At 38.6% G+C, this 13,052-nt stretch overlaps 2 protein-coding genes across 2 annotated transcripts in view; one reads left to right on the forward strand and one right to left on the reverse strand.

The window, feature by feature from the left end:
- HEATR6 (HEAT repeat containing 6) overlaps positions 1–5,928 on the forward strand; it is a gene marked incomplete in the record, with an annotated part of 30,373 nt that extends 24,445 nt beyond the window's left edge. Inside the window, 5 exon segments of the mRNA XM_072422218.1 lie at positions 1,822–1,944; positions 2,271–2,395; positions 2,477–2,573; positions 3,206–3,410; positions 4,827–5,928. Coding sequence (XP_072278319.1) covers positions 1,822–1,944; positions 2,271–2,395; positions 2,477–2,573; positions 3,206–3,410; positions 4,827–5,353 — 1,077 coding nt within the window.
- Positions 5,929–7,914: 1,986 nt separating this feature from the next.
- The window catches only part of TIMM17A (translocase of inner mitochondrial membrane 17A), a 5,623-nt gene continuing 485 nt past the window's right edge, over positions 7,915–13,052 (reverse strand). The window contains exons 2-6 of the mRNA XM_072422229.1: positions 11,852–11,951; positions 11,671–11,734; positions 9,487–9,615; positions 9,228–9,338; positions 7,915–8,906 (exon numbers count right to left, since the gene is read on the reverse strand). Of these exons, the coding sequence (XP_072278330.1) occupies positions 8,833–8,906; positions 9,228–9,338; positions 9,487–9,615; positions 11,671–11,734; positions 11,852–11,951 (478 nt within the window). The 3' untranslated portion in view covers positions 7,915–8,832. The remainder of the gene's footprint in view (positions 8,907–9,227; positions 9,339–9,486; positions 9,616–11,670; positions 11,735–11,851; positions 11,952–13,052) is intronic.

Raw genomic sequence — 13,052 nt, forward strand, 5'->3', positions numbered from 1 at the left:
CAAGGACCATACAGTATGGTCGAACTACAGGCCTATTTCTCTTATTAATGTAGGTGCTAAATTGTTCTCTAAAATGATAGCCAACAGACTCACTAAGCAAATGCCATTCTTAATAAACAAGAACCCTCAAAACCATCCTTCTGACCCAATATGCCAAGTCAGTAAGGGTTCCTATGTGCATTCGATAGGGTCATTTAGTCCTTAATGTACGCAGCACTACGTCAAGTGGGCCTAGGCTCCGTTATGCAGATGATATTCTGTGTATATCTCCTCTTCATATGTCACCATTCCTTCTGTTCTGAATGAATTTGAGAAATTCAGTACCTTCAGTAATTTTAAAGGTAATTTCCATTAGTGCTAACACTTCCTTTAGAATTTGTAAAAAAGCAATGAAATATTTAGGAGTCTCTGTTACCTCAGACCCCTCTAAACTATTTTCATACAACTACAGTCCATTGTGCTGTAAATTGCACTTAAATCTACAGAAATGTAACTCCTTATCTTTTTCTTGGTTTGCAAGGATCAACCCGCTAAAAATGGATGTCTTGCCTCGTCTGCTATACATGTTTCAAACCGTACCCATTTTTCTACCCACCACATATCACCGGAAGCGACGTAATTTTTTCAGGTCTTTTTTTATGGAAAGCTAAACACCCTTGAATAGCAAATCATACTCTGGCGAAACCTAAGAATATGGGAGGTGTGGGGGTTCCAGATATCATGTTGTATTATAATAGCATCAAAAAATCCGCCTCATGGAACAATTAGTCGCAGAAGATGATGACAGGTTTGAACAGTTTAAGTTGACTTGGATGGCATGGGATTGATATAAAGACTCTCCTAATTCCGTACTTACCTCATATAGTATGACAAGTGGAGAAAGGAAGAAAGATGGGCTTTACGGCAAAAAAATGTTAAACAAACAGATATGAATTTAATAAACAAAAAGTTGTCCTAGGCCTAACACAGATCAACTAAGCTACAGCCTAGACTATACAAAGTTCACCTATAGACTGTTGCTACTTGTTTTCCCCATGTTAGGAAACCTATAGACTCTTGCTACTTGTTTTCCCCATGTTAGGAAACAATGGGTTGTAAGAATGTATAACAATGATTCTCATATTCTGACATGTTTCGCTCACAAGAGCTTCCACAGGGGATTCCTTGAGACTGTGCCCCTGATTCATCAATAAAATCCGCGCTCGCTGGAAGCGCGAAAGTACGCGCGGCCATCGATCGCGGATTACCGCGGTTCGGACTCGAGTATGCGCGTACACTCGCCTCACTAACAGCCGGATTCCAGCCTTCACAATAGGGAGCGCGCATCTGCCAATTAAGGCGATTAGATTTCAGCTGCGCGATTAAGGAGGATCTTTTTCAGTTGCTGAATAGCGCGATCGCGTACGATTCCGGATCGCGAATACGAATGCGCGACCGATAATCCGATTCTGCTTGATGAATCAGGGTCTGTGTGTTGTTCACCAAAGATGTGTAGGAATGATTGCAACATGAAGTGCAAAAAGGAGAGACATAAGGTGTGCTAAAACATAGTTGTCTAGTACGAGACAAAAGAATTTTCCTGGTTCTTCGCCTCTCAGACTATAAAATAGGTATTGTTTGTTATTGGGGTAATAAAAGTGTTACTAGGTTCATTCTCCTGATTTCTGATTTTTATGTTTTGGTTAAACTGCATGCATGTGTGCCTTCCTCCTAAACTAATCATCTAACACTTTTTTTTTCAAAAGTTATAATTAAAAAACAATGAGAGTCGGCTTTGTTTGACAGAAAATGTTATAATATGTTATGATCTTTTGTTTTCAGGATGACTGTCAGATACTTTGTATAACACTGTTGCTCGGCTTGAACCACAGTGAAAATCCACTTGTGAAGGCAGCAGCTGCACGAGCTCTTGGTGTATATATCCTATTTCCATGCCTTCGACAGGTAGGTAACTTTACATATGTTTTGCTAGATAGTTTTAGGTATGTAGCATACAGAGAGCAGGGGTTCTGGGGTATGTAATGGACAGAGTGCTGCAGGGGCTCTGAAGTAAATAAAAGCCGCCATACATAGCACATAGTGGCTGGCATATACCTCAGGCAACCTCTTTGCCAGTCTCCTTTCTAACATTCCCCTGCTCTCCATTGAAAAGAACTGTTAGGAAATGTAGATGTGGGTTTGTATTTATATATGTCTGTATACCAATCCTTGTCATTATTTTGTATGATCTTCTTTTTTTTTTTTTTTTTTTTTTCTCAACCTTTTTTTAGGATGTCATGTTTGTAGCTGACTCTGCAAACGCTATTCTGATGTCGTTAAATGACAAATCTCCAAATGTTCGGGCAAAGGCAGCCTGGTCTTTGGGTAACCTTACTGACACATTAATTGTTAACATGTAAGTATTCTTAGAAAGAGATTTCCTGGAATATAACATAAAATTCTTTTTTGACAAAAACTTAATTTGTCTCTATTTTAGGGAAATGATTGGACAAAGTTTTCAAGAGGAATTGTCTGACATGTTACTTCTGGAAATGTTGAAGTCCGCAACGGAAGCTTCAAAAGACAAAGATAAGGTTAATACAGGAAAATTCTGCAATAGGAACTACTATATAAACCAACAATGTGTGTATTGTCCATACAAATTGGATTGCAATCATTTGTCATATATCAGAAGCCTTTTACTTTCACTTGATGGGTGAAAGCTTTCCTTTGTAGGCAAACATATTTTGGGACCAGCAACAGTTACATTGACAGTAAGCTTGTGCCTTTCCCATGCAGGGGAAAGCAACAGATTCACTGTAAAGTCTGTCCTTTGAGCAGTTTATATTTGCTTTTTCCTCACTCCCATTTGCTGCCAGGAGTGAGACCTGTGTTAACTCCAATTTAACTCTAGTTGTAATATACTCCATGCTGATGCCTTTCTTGCACTCCAACAGGATTGTGACCAATTGCCAAACATCCCCGCATTGTCACATGGTAGGATGCAAATATTAAAAAGATTTATTTATTATTTGACTAGAATAGGCTGGGTGGCAGTTTGTCAGTATTAGCCAACCTTGTGGTGTTAGACAAAAATCATGGCACTATACACTTTTTATCTGATGAGACAGAATGGTAAAAAAGCATGTAATAAATAAAGTGATGGCTGCTAAAAGCTACTAGTATTTTCCCTGTTTTCTAATAATATTTAATCATTTTCCTTCAGGTGAAAAGTAATGCCGTACGCGCTTTGGGAAATCTGCTGCATTTTTTGCAGCCATATCACATTTTAAAGCCCAGATTTACTGAAAGTATTGAGGGTGCTATCCGTGCTCTTATCTCTACAGTTCTTGGGGAGAGCACAATGAAAGTGAAATGGAATGCTTGCTATGCATTGGGAAATGTCTTCAAAAACACAGCTCTTCCACTCGGTAAGGGAATCAATACTGCACTGAAATTGTTCAAATGCGATTCTGTAAGTTCCTACAACTTGTGTAAGTTACAAAAACTGGCGAATCTAGCACAGAAACCCGAACCCTGATGATTACTGGTTCTACTGCCAGGGAAAGTTTTTGGATTTGGACTGATAAATGTTAGAATCCGATCTTTGTTCTGGCTTGCACAGAAGTAGAGGTCATATATACTGTCTGGACCAATCTAGTGGATCCCCAGCCGCAATCTAAAATCTGCATAAAAAGGAATTGATCATTAATCCCCATGTGTAAATGCTCCCTAAAGAGGAAGTAAACTCAAATCTCACCCAAAACCCCAAAAAATACACTTACCTTCAATCCCGCAGGGCAGCCGATTGGTCCGGAGGTCTCTTCCATCAGGTCCTGCGTCGTCCCGGCATACGTCTTTGGGCAAGTGACCCAGCGCTGCCAGCTTCTCTTCTTCCTGGTTCTTCTTACTACTTCAGGCGATATCTGGTGACCTAGCTTTGCGCTCCCATTCAAACAAACAGAATTTTTACCTTACATAACAAGGTTGTCTACCCTTTTATGCAAAGTGAAAATTCTGAGTGTAGGCACGCTTTAGGTATCTCTTATTGTGGCTTGTAATCCTGCCTATGCCTATCTTCTATGTTCTGTCCTGCTCCATGTCTTCAGTAGTAAATAGTACAGTACAACAGCTGATTTGGAGGCATTTTTGATCTTGTGCCATTCTATTGATCCTAATGGTTACAGCATTACATTACCATGTCTTTACCAGTGCCAGTATCCTACAATGTATTGCAAAGCTAGAAAGAGAGTGCGATGTAGGAGCTTAACCAGATTCTTCCCACATGGCTTAGCTGTAAAACATTGTTCCCATACTGGGGAAATTACTTTAGGCCTTACTTAGGCCTTTAAAGCATATTTTTTATACAGTACAAATAGAAGCAGGAATATATGCAGATGGATATTACCAGTGGCACCCAATCACACCTGCTTTTTTGATACAGCTACCACCCAGTTATTAGTTGCTTTGTGTTACTGTACTGTGCACATCATCATTGCTTAAGCACTATTTTTATTACTCTTCTTCAGCAAGAATTGAAACTCCTGGGTGGATTTTATTTTTATAAGTCTTTCCGTTTTACGTGTTGTGCTGTGAAAATTTGATATAAGCTTAAGAAAGAAGGTGATGAGCCAAGTGAAAAAAAAAACTTTTTATTTTCGGATACAAAATACTTTGTTTTTAATAAATTACTTGGTTACTTTCTTGCCAAAAAATGGCAGATAACGGTCTTGTTATCATTTTAGATGAATGATAGTTTTCTGTAAGGGATTTGGTTTTAGTGCAAAGTGTAACATAAGACGTGGTGTAAATAAGGCAAGATAACCCAATATAAATCTCTGTTGTAGGTAAAGCTGTGTGGACTGCAGATGCCTATCATGCACTGACTACTGCTGTGAAATCATGCAAGAATTTTAAAGTGCGGATTAAATCAGCAACAGCTCTTTCAACACCTTCTAGAAGAGAACAATATGGGACCATTGAACAATACAGTGAAATCTGGAATTCTCTAGTGACAGCCCTGGAGAAGAGTGAAGAGACAGAAGATTTTCTGGAGTTTAAATACTGTGCTAGCCTTCGTGCACAAATATGTCAGGCTTTGATGCACATGCTTGGCATGGCAAACCAAGGAGATCTGCCTTGCATCAGGAAGACCGTACTCCAGAAAGGAAGCTTGATCAGGAATTATTTATTACAGTATATAAAATCAGGAGGAGAGGAGAATGAAACCCACACAGACAGGGAAAATATATTTCAGAGAGCAACTGATCATATACGAGGTTTACAGGAGGATACATTAGGTAGTAAGGTTATTGCTGAGGTTGCTTTCCTTGAAGACATAATAATAAGTTGCGAAAAAGAAATTAAAGCATAAAATGATTCACTAAATGAATGAATAAATCAATGAACTAACACGGCAAAGCAACAGGTTTACTTTAATATAGACACATAACCAAAACATTTCTTGCTTTTCTAGACCTCTCTGTTTAGCTGTAGAGATTAAAGGAAATACCCATTTAAGACACAAGTCATAAATCACACTGTGCTATGGACTCCCAGTATGACATTGATTGGTCAAGCAGTGTGACATAAGTCCTAAATAAGCCATTGAGGGAATGAGGAAAATACAAAGCAGCTCTTCCTCTTTAGATGTTTTTGCTTTGCTAACTGTCCAGATGGGCTTCTCATTTTCCTTTTTAATTTTTGCTACATACCATTGCAGAATGCAAATAAATGCAGGTACAGATCATTCTGAATCTCAAGAAGCTTAACTAATGTAAACAAAATGTGTGTGTGTGTATAAAATATACACACATTTTTTTTTTAAACCAACTTCTCTTCCCACCTACTGAACTCAAACATGGCCTTAAATTCATTTTGTAATACCATAACATCATATTATTTGTGCCGCTTATCATGTAAAATAAAATATTTAATTTTATTTCTTAATTTACAAATTGTGCAGACCCAGTTTTTTTAGTTTGTTAAAATTGTTTAAACAAGTTTTATCATTACTGTAAATTTTCTAATTCTGTTTCTGGCCAGTGCAAAGTTCTGTAAATTGTAAAGGAAAAGGTATGAAAGAGGTTTTGCCAAGTTCACGGTTGACTTCACATCTATGTGTTCTAGTAATGTGTAGCATTGCACTGCATTCAGTGTAGTACTTACACCCACAGTATATCCCAGATATAATATAGTTCCATATAGCGACATAATGCAATGCAGCACACCACAATGCCTATTTTGTTTATTGTGATGTGTTGCATTTTCAAAATAGAAAGTGGTTTAGGACTAGTTTATCTCACATTGCGTGTTGGCAGCTCACAAATTTTAACACAAGTTAGGACCCAAATTACCGCTGGTAGTGCACTGCAAGGAATGTGTGGAGGGCCCTAAAATATAGAAATTGGGAGGAACTTTGTCTGTTTTCGGTGTTGCTTGCTAATCTTGTTTCTTCTGTTCTAAAACTATAAGCCAAACATGTTTTTTTCTAAAAAATTTTTTAGTTATTAATATCTGGGTCCTCACTTGGTCTAATATTCCTCCTTTCTGTTTGTCCTGATGAGTATTGTCACAGAAATGGACCGTGATGATGTAACGGGAGATTTTTCAACCTGTTTGGATGAGAACTGCTGAATATTTTCCCTGACTTGAAACCATTGGCTGCTGAACCCAGCCTCCCATTTTTCAACTCTAGGTCATTTTTTGCAATTTTTGATTTATTTGCTAAAAATTTTTTTTGCAAAATTGTACAAATGTTTATAAAACTATATTCAATATAAAATACACTATTATGCACAATTGTGTGCCATAAAAATGTGCAACTACCATTTTTAATTCTGCCTTGGGGAGGAAGGAGGGATTTTAAGTGCTACAGGCAAGGAGTGGCTTTACAGGGTGGAAGGAAACCAAGGTAGCCAGGAGTAATGATAATAGGAGGTTGTCAGTGTCTGTATTTGATGTAGTTGGAACGTATAAGCAAACTTACAGATGTCCTGTCAGAGATCTGAACCTGGAATTCAGCACTGCAAAGCCAGCCATCAAAGAAACATGTTCGTTTTTAAGTTTAAATGTGGCCATTGTAAAGCTCTCTGAGGTGGCCAGCTGAAAGCAGTTCTGTTTTGAGGTAAGCCTTGCATCCCTGACCGGTAAAGGGTTATTGATTTTCTCTCATATTCTGCTGTATTTTTAGAACAGGAAGTGAAATGAAATCTCCCAATGCGGAACAAAAATTAAAACAAGTTTTAATCCTTCTCTCTTGTATCGAAATAGGTTTTGGCTTCGCTTTTATCTAAAAGTTTAAGGTATATGTAAAGTTAAAATGATTTGCCTCTGAACAGGCTGTATACAGCGGACATTTTTTTGTTGTTTTTAAGGTGGTTTTCTTCCTAAAGTAGAACTAAAAAAAACCTTCCACAGATCCCTCTGGAGCTGTCTTCCATATGGACCCTTGTCGTCCTGGTTTCTTGGTTTGTCTCAGCAGTGCTGCCATCCTTTTCCCTTTTCTTGTGTTTTCTGCCTACGTCACCCAATCTCGCACTGCGCAGACGGGTGATTGGGTGACATTTACTTCTGTATTTGTAAAACGTCTCGCTCACATGATGTACATATCCCAGGAGGCTCTGAACTCCCATTCAGTCTTTACTGCCAAAGCAGTAAAAAAAAAGTCATGCAAAAAAAAAAAAATATATATATATAACAGGGTTATCTACCCTGCTATATAAAGTAAAGTAGTGGTCATCGGTTTGCTTTAACACTGCACCTAATTATTTCTTCCAGAACCTTGCAATCTTTGTTTTAGGCAACTAGTTCTTGCTTTTCAAATGAACAGAAGCAGTGCTAAACATATTACACCAGTTTACTAAATGCTGAGTATTGGTTTTCTGACAATTTAATTTGAAAATGCAGATAATAAATTTAGTAATGCTTGAACAGTAAACTTTCAACTACTTTTTTTTTTTATTTAAATATATAGGACATGCTGTTGCCAATAATTTACATCTCCATTAAAGTAAAAAGTAGAACCAGTGACCAAATCTGAGAGGGTATGGTAGGAAATATTGCACAGCTGAGGTAATATAAAGCCTGAGGGCTTTGATATATAGTGCATTCTGTTGGGCTGCATTCACATCTCTATTTTTGGTGCGGTGCTTAGAATGCCCTTATTATAATCATGACTAGTAACAAGTTTATCATGCAGCAGTATTGGGAAAACCACAGAAATGTGAATAGAACTTTAGGCCAAGTAATGTGATCAATTTAACACTAGAGCAAGCAGGAATAACCATACAGAGGCATCATGTCAACAACATAGTTATTTAGTGCTACAACATTGAATAACCTCGTAGAGCTGAAAACATGCACCGTATTGTGTACATCACAATATCCATTGGATACAAAATATAAAACGATACCTAGCTAAGGTGTACAGAAATAACAGGGACATGCCCAACTCTGGGCATTATTCAAATTCCCAGAATAACTTTGGAGAATATAAAATGTTGTATCTGCACCTTAATGCTGCTGAAGATAATTCTGTTTGAAAGAAAAAGGAATGCCAAGTTCTGTCAGACATTAGACCACCTCTCAAAGAGCCTTCGGGGTACATATTCATAATTATGAGTCTTACTAAGAATTTCTAATTTGGTGTCTGCAGCTTTAGTTGGCTGCCCCATACCTTGAAATAATATAAACTAAACATTTGTGCTCAATGTTCCTTCATAGTCCATGTATGTTAAATCCATGGCCAAACTCAAAAGCTGAATGAAGACTGTAGTTCCAGGTGTGACAGAGCCAAGGTGGTAATAGTTCACAATGAGGTGTTTTAAGCCATTCTGATAAACACTGCACTATTCACTGGTACTGCTGGTAACTACCAAATGGAGAAGCTTGGGTCAGCTGAGAGGCATCATCTGGAATTGGTGGACCTAGAAATAAAAGATATCACACTGTTAGCATTCACTTTGTGCTAAAGAGTAAAGGGGTTCATTTGCTTGAGCTTTACCAATTTTTTGCTAGATATAGGTCACTGTTTTCAGAAGAGTATAAGCCTGTATAGAAGGACTGTATAAGAGTGTTGAAGAGCAAATGCAGCATGCATTAAATTAAAAAATAATGAGATACAATGTATCTGGCCTAACCATTTTTTTTTCTATTACTTTGTACAATAACACAAAAGATAAGTAATATAAACTAACAATGAAATCTAATTTATCTTAAATCTTTGAATATGAAAGTGTGACATTTACCATTTACAAACTGTGATGAGGCAAATCGCGTCAACAAGATTCCTGCTCCTTCTATGAGAGCAAGAAGAATGCCACCCATTGCTGCCGATCCCACCATGGCTACAGGACCGTCTAGGGAAAAAATAATAAATAACTTTAAATAAATAATAATAAAAAACATTGCAATAAAGGGTAAAAGAAATACTGCACAATGTGGGAAAGTACCACACACAATGTAACCAAAAATTCTGCACAGGTATTTTGTCAGCCTGATACTTACTTCTTGCAGCCAGAATTGCCCCAGTCATAGCTCCACTGGTGATAGAGTTCCAAGGATCCTCCTTTCCTCTAACCTTTACTAGACTGCAGTCTATCATTGAAAAGAGGCCTCCCCACACTGCAAAGCTACCTGATGATAAACAGGAGAAATAACGAAATGTAAAAAAAATAGAGCTTACTTTCAGTGATCAGAAAACCTAGAACACAATTTATTTTATATTACAGTGTTAATAACGTAGAATACTGTTCTGGTATTGACATCCCTAAAATGAAACCTATAAAGCTATATTATAATATTAATAAAAGACTATATTAAAGTAGAACTCTGGGTACAAAAAGATTCATTTATATGTATTTATTAGCTACAAATGATATAAATTCACTTAGTGTGTACCTTTGCAAATTCAGATATTACTGTATACAGCCAGTGCAAATAGCAGAGCTGTATGAGGGAGCCAGGAGGCCGACCCAATATAAGCTCCAGCAGAAAACTATTCCAACCTTCACAAATTGTCCTAAAACAAATTAGTGTCCAGACTTTTAAAATGATCCGGCTTCCTCCTATGAGGCAAGCACAAGATTAAAGAAAGGAATCATCTCTGGACAGGACAAGTCTTCAGGGAAATTGGCACCATCTTTAAAGCTGAAGGACGTAATGGTAAATTAGGATTTTGCTATAAAATGTAAATGTACACAAACATAAAAGAATACTGTATTGTATTGCAGCTTAACAATTCTAAAAACATTGCGGCAGGCACAGAAAATCCCTGTTGATCTTGCCAAACATACAGCGTTCTTGTCAGGGGTAAAAACAATGTAATCTATATTCTGTAGGGGCCAAAGGGATGTTTGAAGTGGAGCCTTGGTGACAAACATGGCTTCTTTATAGGTGCATAGGAGTAGTGAGTGTAGCCACCCAAGGACAGAAGTCTGGTATTTGGTTTCAGTCTAGATATATTAAAGCAGGGGTCCCCAACCCCAGGTTTGGCCGTCTGACAAGTGGGCCGCAAATCTGGCCTGTGCACCCACCATCGGGGTCAGGTGAAGGACCCCTCTTGGGGGGTGCACCAGCCAGAGCTGCGGACCATGTCTCCTAGAGACAATGTAGGCTCAGGGAGGTGGTCTGAGCCTGGGATGGGAGAGTGGGAGGCATCTGGCATCATTACACCACTCGGGGGGGGGGGGGGTAGGAGTTTCTTTCCTTCTGAGTGACACACGGCTCCTGGCGCATTCACGGTCAGCAGTCTGTGCAATTAGTGGTCCATAACGTGCAAAAGGTTACAGGGACCACTGTAATAAAGCATAACAATTTACTTCTGTAGCTAGGTTTTTCAGCCTGTCTGTGTTTTACATATTGTGGATTACTATAACTGAACTCCAAGGTCTCTTAGCTATCAGTGTTTGGAAGGGGACCAGAATAATCACTGCTACCTTTGAATGACGCAATATGGCTGTCGTAACAGAACAAGGTCATAGCATTGCCGAGGTACTGGAGAAATGGAATATGCACTGTGATCTTAGAAGAGCTGTAGCTTAAAACAACAGCAAAAGTGTGCCAACTTTACAGGAAACCTGTACTAGGGGAAACGTGCAGGCTGCTAATGTGAACCTCTAATTGTATACAATGCTATATTGACTGAACCATGGATAGACAGCTCTCAGACTTTCAATAGTCAGCACTTTATTTATTTTTACTAATACTGAATTGTCCAAAATATTTAATTGCAATAATAATTCTATAATTTGTTTGCATTAGATAATCTGCTATCACTACTATAGCCCTTGTTCTTGTCCTTTACCTCTTCCCAGTTCCATCACTCCTCCAGCAACTCCAAAGAGTAATCAGTCCTCTACAAGTTAAATAATTCTCAACAAAAAAATAAAATACAACAGGAAAATGCTTTGTGTTTGAGTGTCCTGCTAATATGATTGTTTTAATACTTCTTAGTCACTGACCAGTAACAAGTTTGTAGATCAGAAGTTTGGATTTTTTTTTTACAGGCTGCATACACGTACCCACTATTTGTGTGCCTGACATCTCTCAATACACAATGCCTCAACGCAGCCTCCCCTGCTCCCTTCAGTGAGTTCAGTGACTGGCAGGCACATTTTAAAATATATCCACAAATATATGGAACATTTATAACTTTGATGCTGTCTTTAGCAAACTCTAAAAAACTCTCACCTCCGAGTTGTGGTGCGCGGGTTCTTATAGAAATCAGGCTGCCCTTCATACGGTGTTTCATACCCTAAGGCATAAAAAAGAAAACAGTCAAAAGGCAAAGTAAAACATAAAGGGGGCAACAAGCTACTAGCATACCAATCATACGAATATGTAAAGAACAATAGAAGAAGACTTCACTTACTTGAGGGGAATTTCTGAATCCCTTGATAGCCTGGAAAATACCTCCTCCAATAATACCCATGGTGAAGGCTCCACCACAGTCATCCACAATCCTCCATGGACTGTAAAATACAGGAAACAAATCACGGTTAGTCCATCATCGAAGGAAGCAGCAGCCTATCTTTTAATTAAAGACAGATTAGTGGAATTAAAGGGACCCTGTCACAAAAGGGAATCTCAGAATACAAGATGTCCCTGTAAAGAACAAACAAAATACTTCCCTCTTCCACCGACAGACAGCACTCCAAACAGGAGACACTGAGACCCCCGTCCAGGTCTGCTAGAAAGCAACACTTTCAATGGGATTAATGTCACTTGTGCCTGCTGCCCCCTACAGGCTGAAGAAACTATGTGAGTGCAGAGGTGGACATATGAGACTGACAATCCTGGACGTGTAAGTTCTTGCATGGACTTTGGGGTACAATTTTTCTTCTCTGGCAGCATAAGTGAGGATATAGCATCTTCATTCTTGTATTCTTGGATTAGGATGGTGTATTTCTAAGATGTGCAACTCAGAACCAGCCAAACGCCACGTCCACCAGCAATCCTATTACTGGTAACAATTCACCAGCCAACATACTGCTACAGAGAAAAGTTCTGAATTTTGACTTTCTGTTCCTTTACTGCTTTTTTATCACATCTAATTTTCTGCTCTTCTTATGGACTACAGAACACCGCCTAGAGTTATAACTATAGGGATGGAGTGATGATGTTTTGAGGACTCACAACACTTCCTGTTCATGGAATGACAATGCTGCTTCTCTATCGATATACTTGGCTAGTAATTTTAATTTACACACATAGGATGTGACAAGTTTCTAGGAGCCTCCATCTTGATCCCTGATTGGACAGCACAGTGTGTGGAAGCTGGCAGAATGATAGATCCAATGGGTGCCGTACTCCGTGACTACAGCTCACTTCTATTCATTGTGGTGTTCAAGTGGGGTCACCTCACCTTTGGGTGGCTCACCTAGCTGCAGTGTGAGCGGTCTGGGGACTTTCTGGTATCTATGGCCAGCCTATTATTACACAGTATTTATATTGAGCCAACATATTACACAGTGCTGTACAGGTCCATAGTCATGTCACTAGCTGTCCATCAAAGGAGCTCACAATCTAATGTCCCTACCTCAGTCATGTGTCTTTAATACGATTTTTTTTTT

Source organism: Pyxicephalus adspersus, chromosome 1, assembly GCF_032062135.1.
Source record: "Pyxicephalus adspersus chromosome 1, UCB_Pads_2.0, whole genome shotgun sequence".
In the NCBI taxonomy this organism is placed as follows: Eukaryota; Metazoa; Chordata; class Amphibia; order Anura; family Pyxicephalidae; genus Pyxicephalus; species Pyxicephalus adspersus.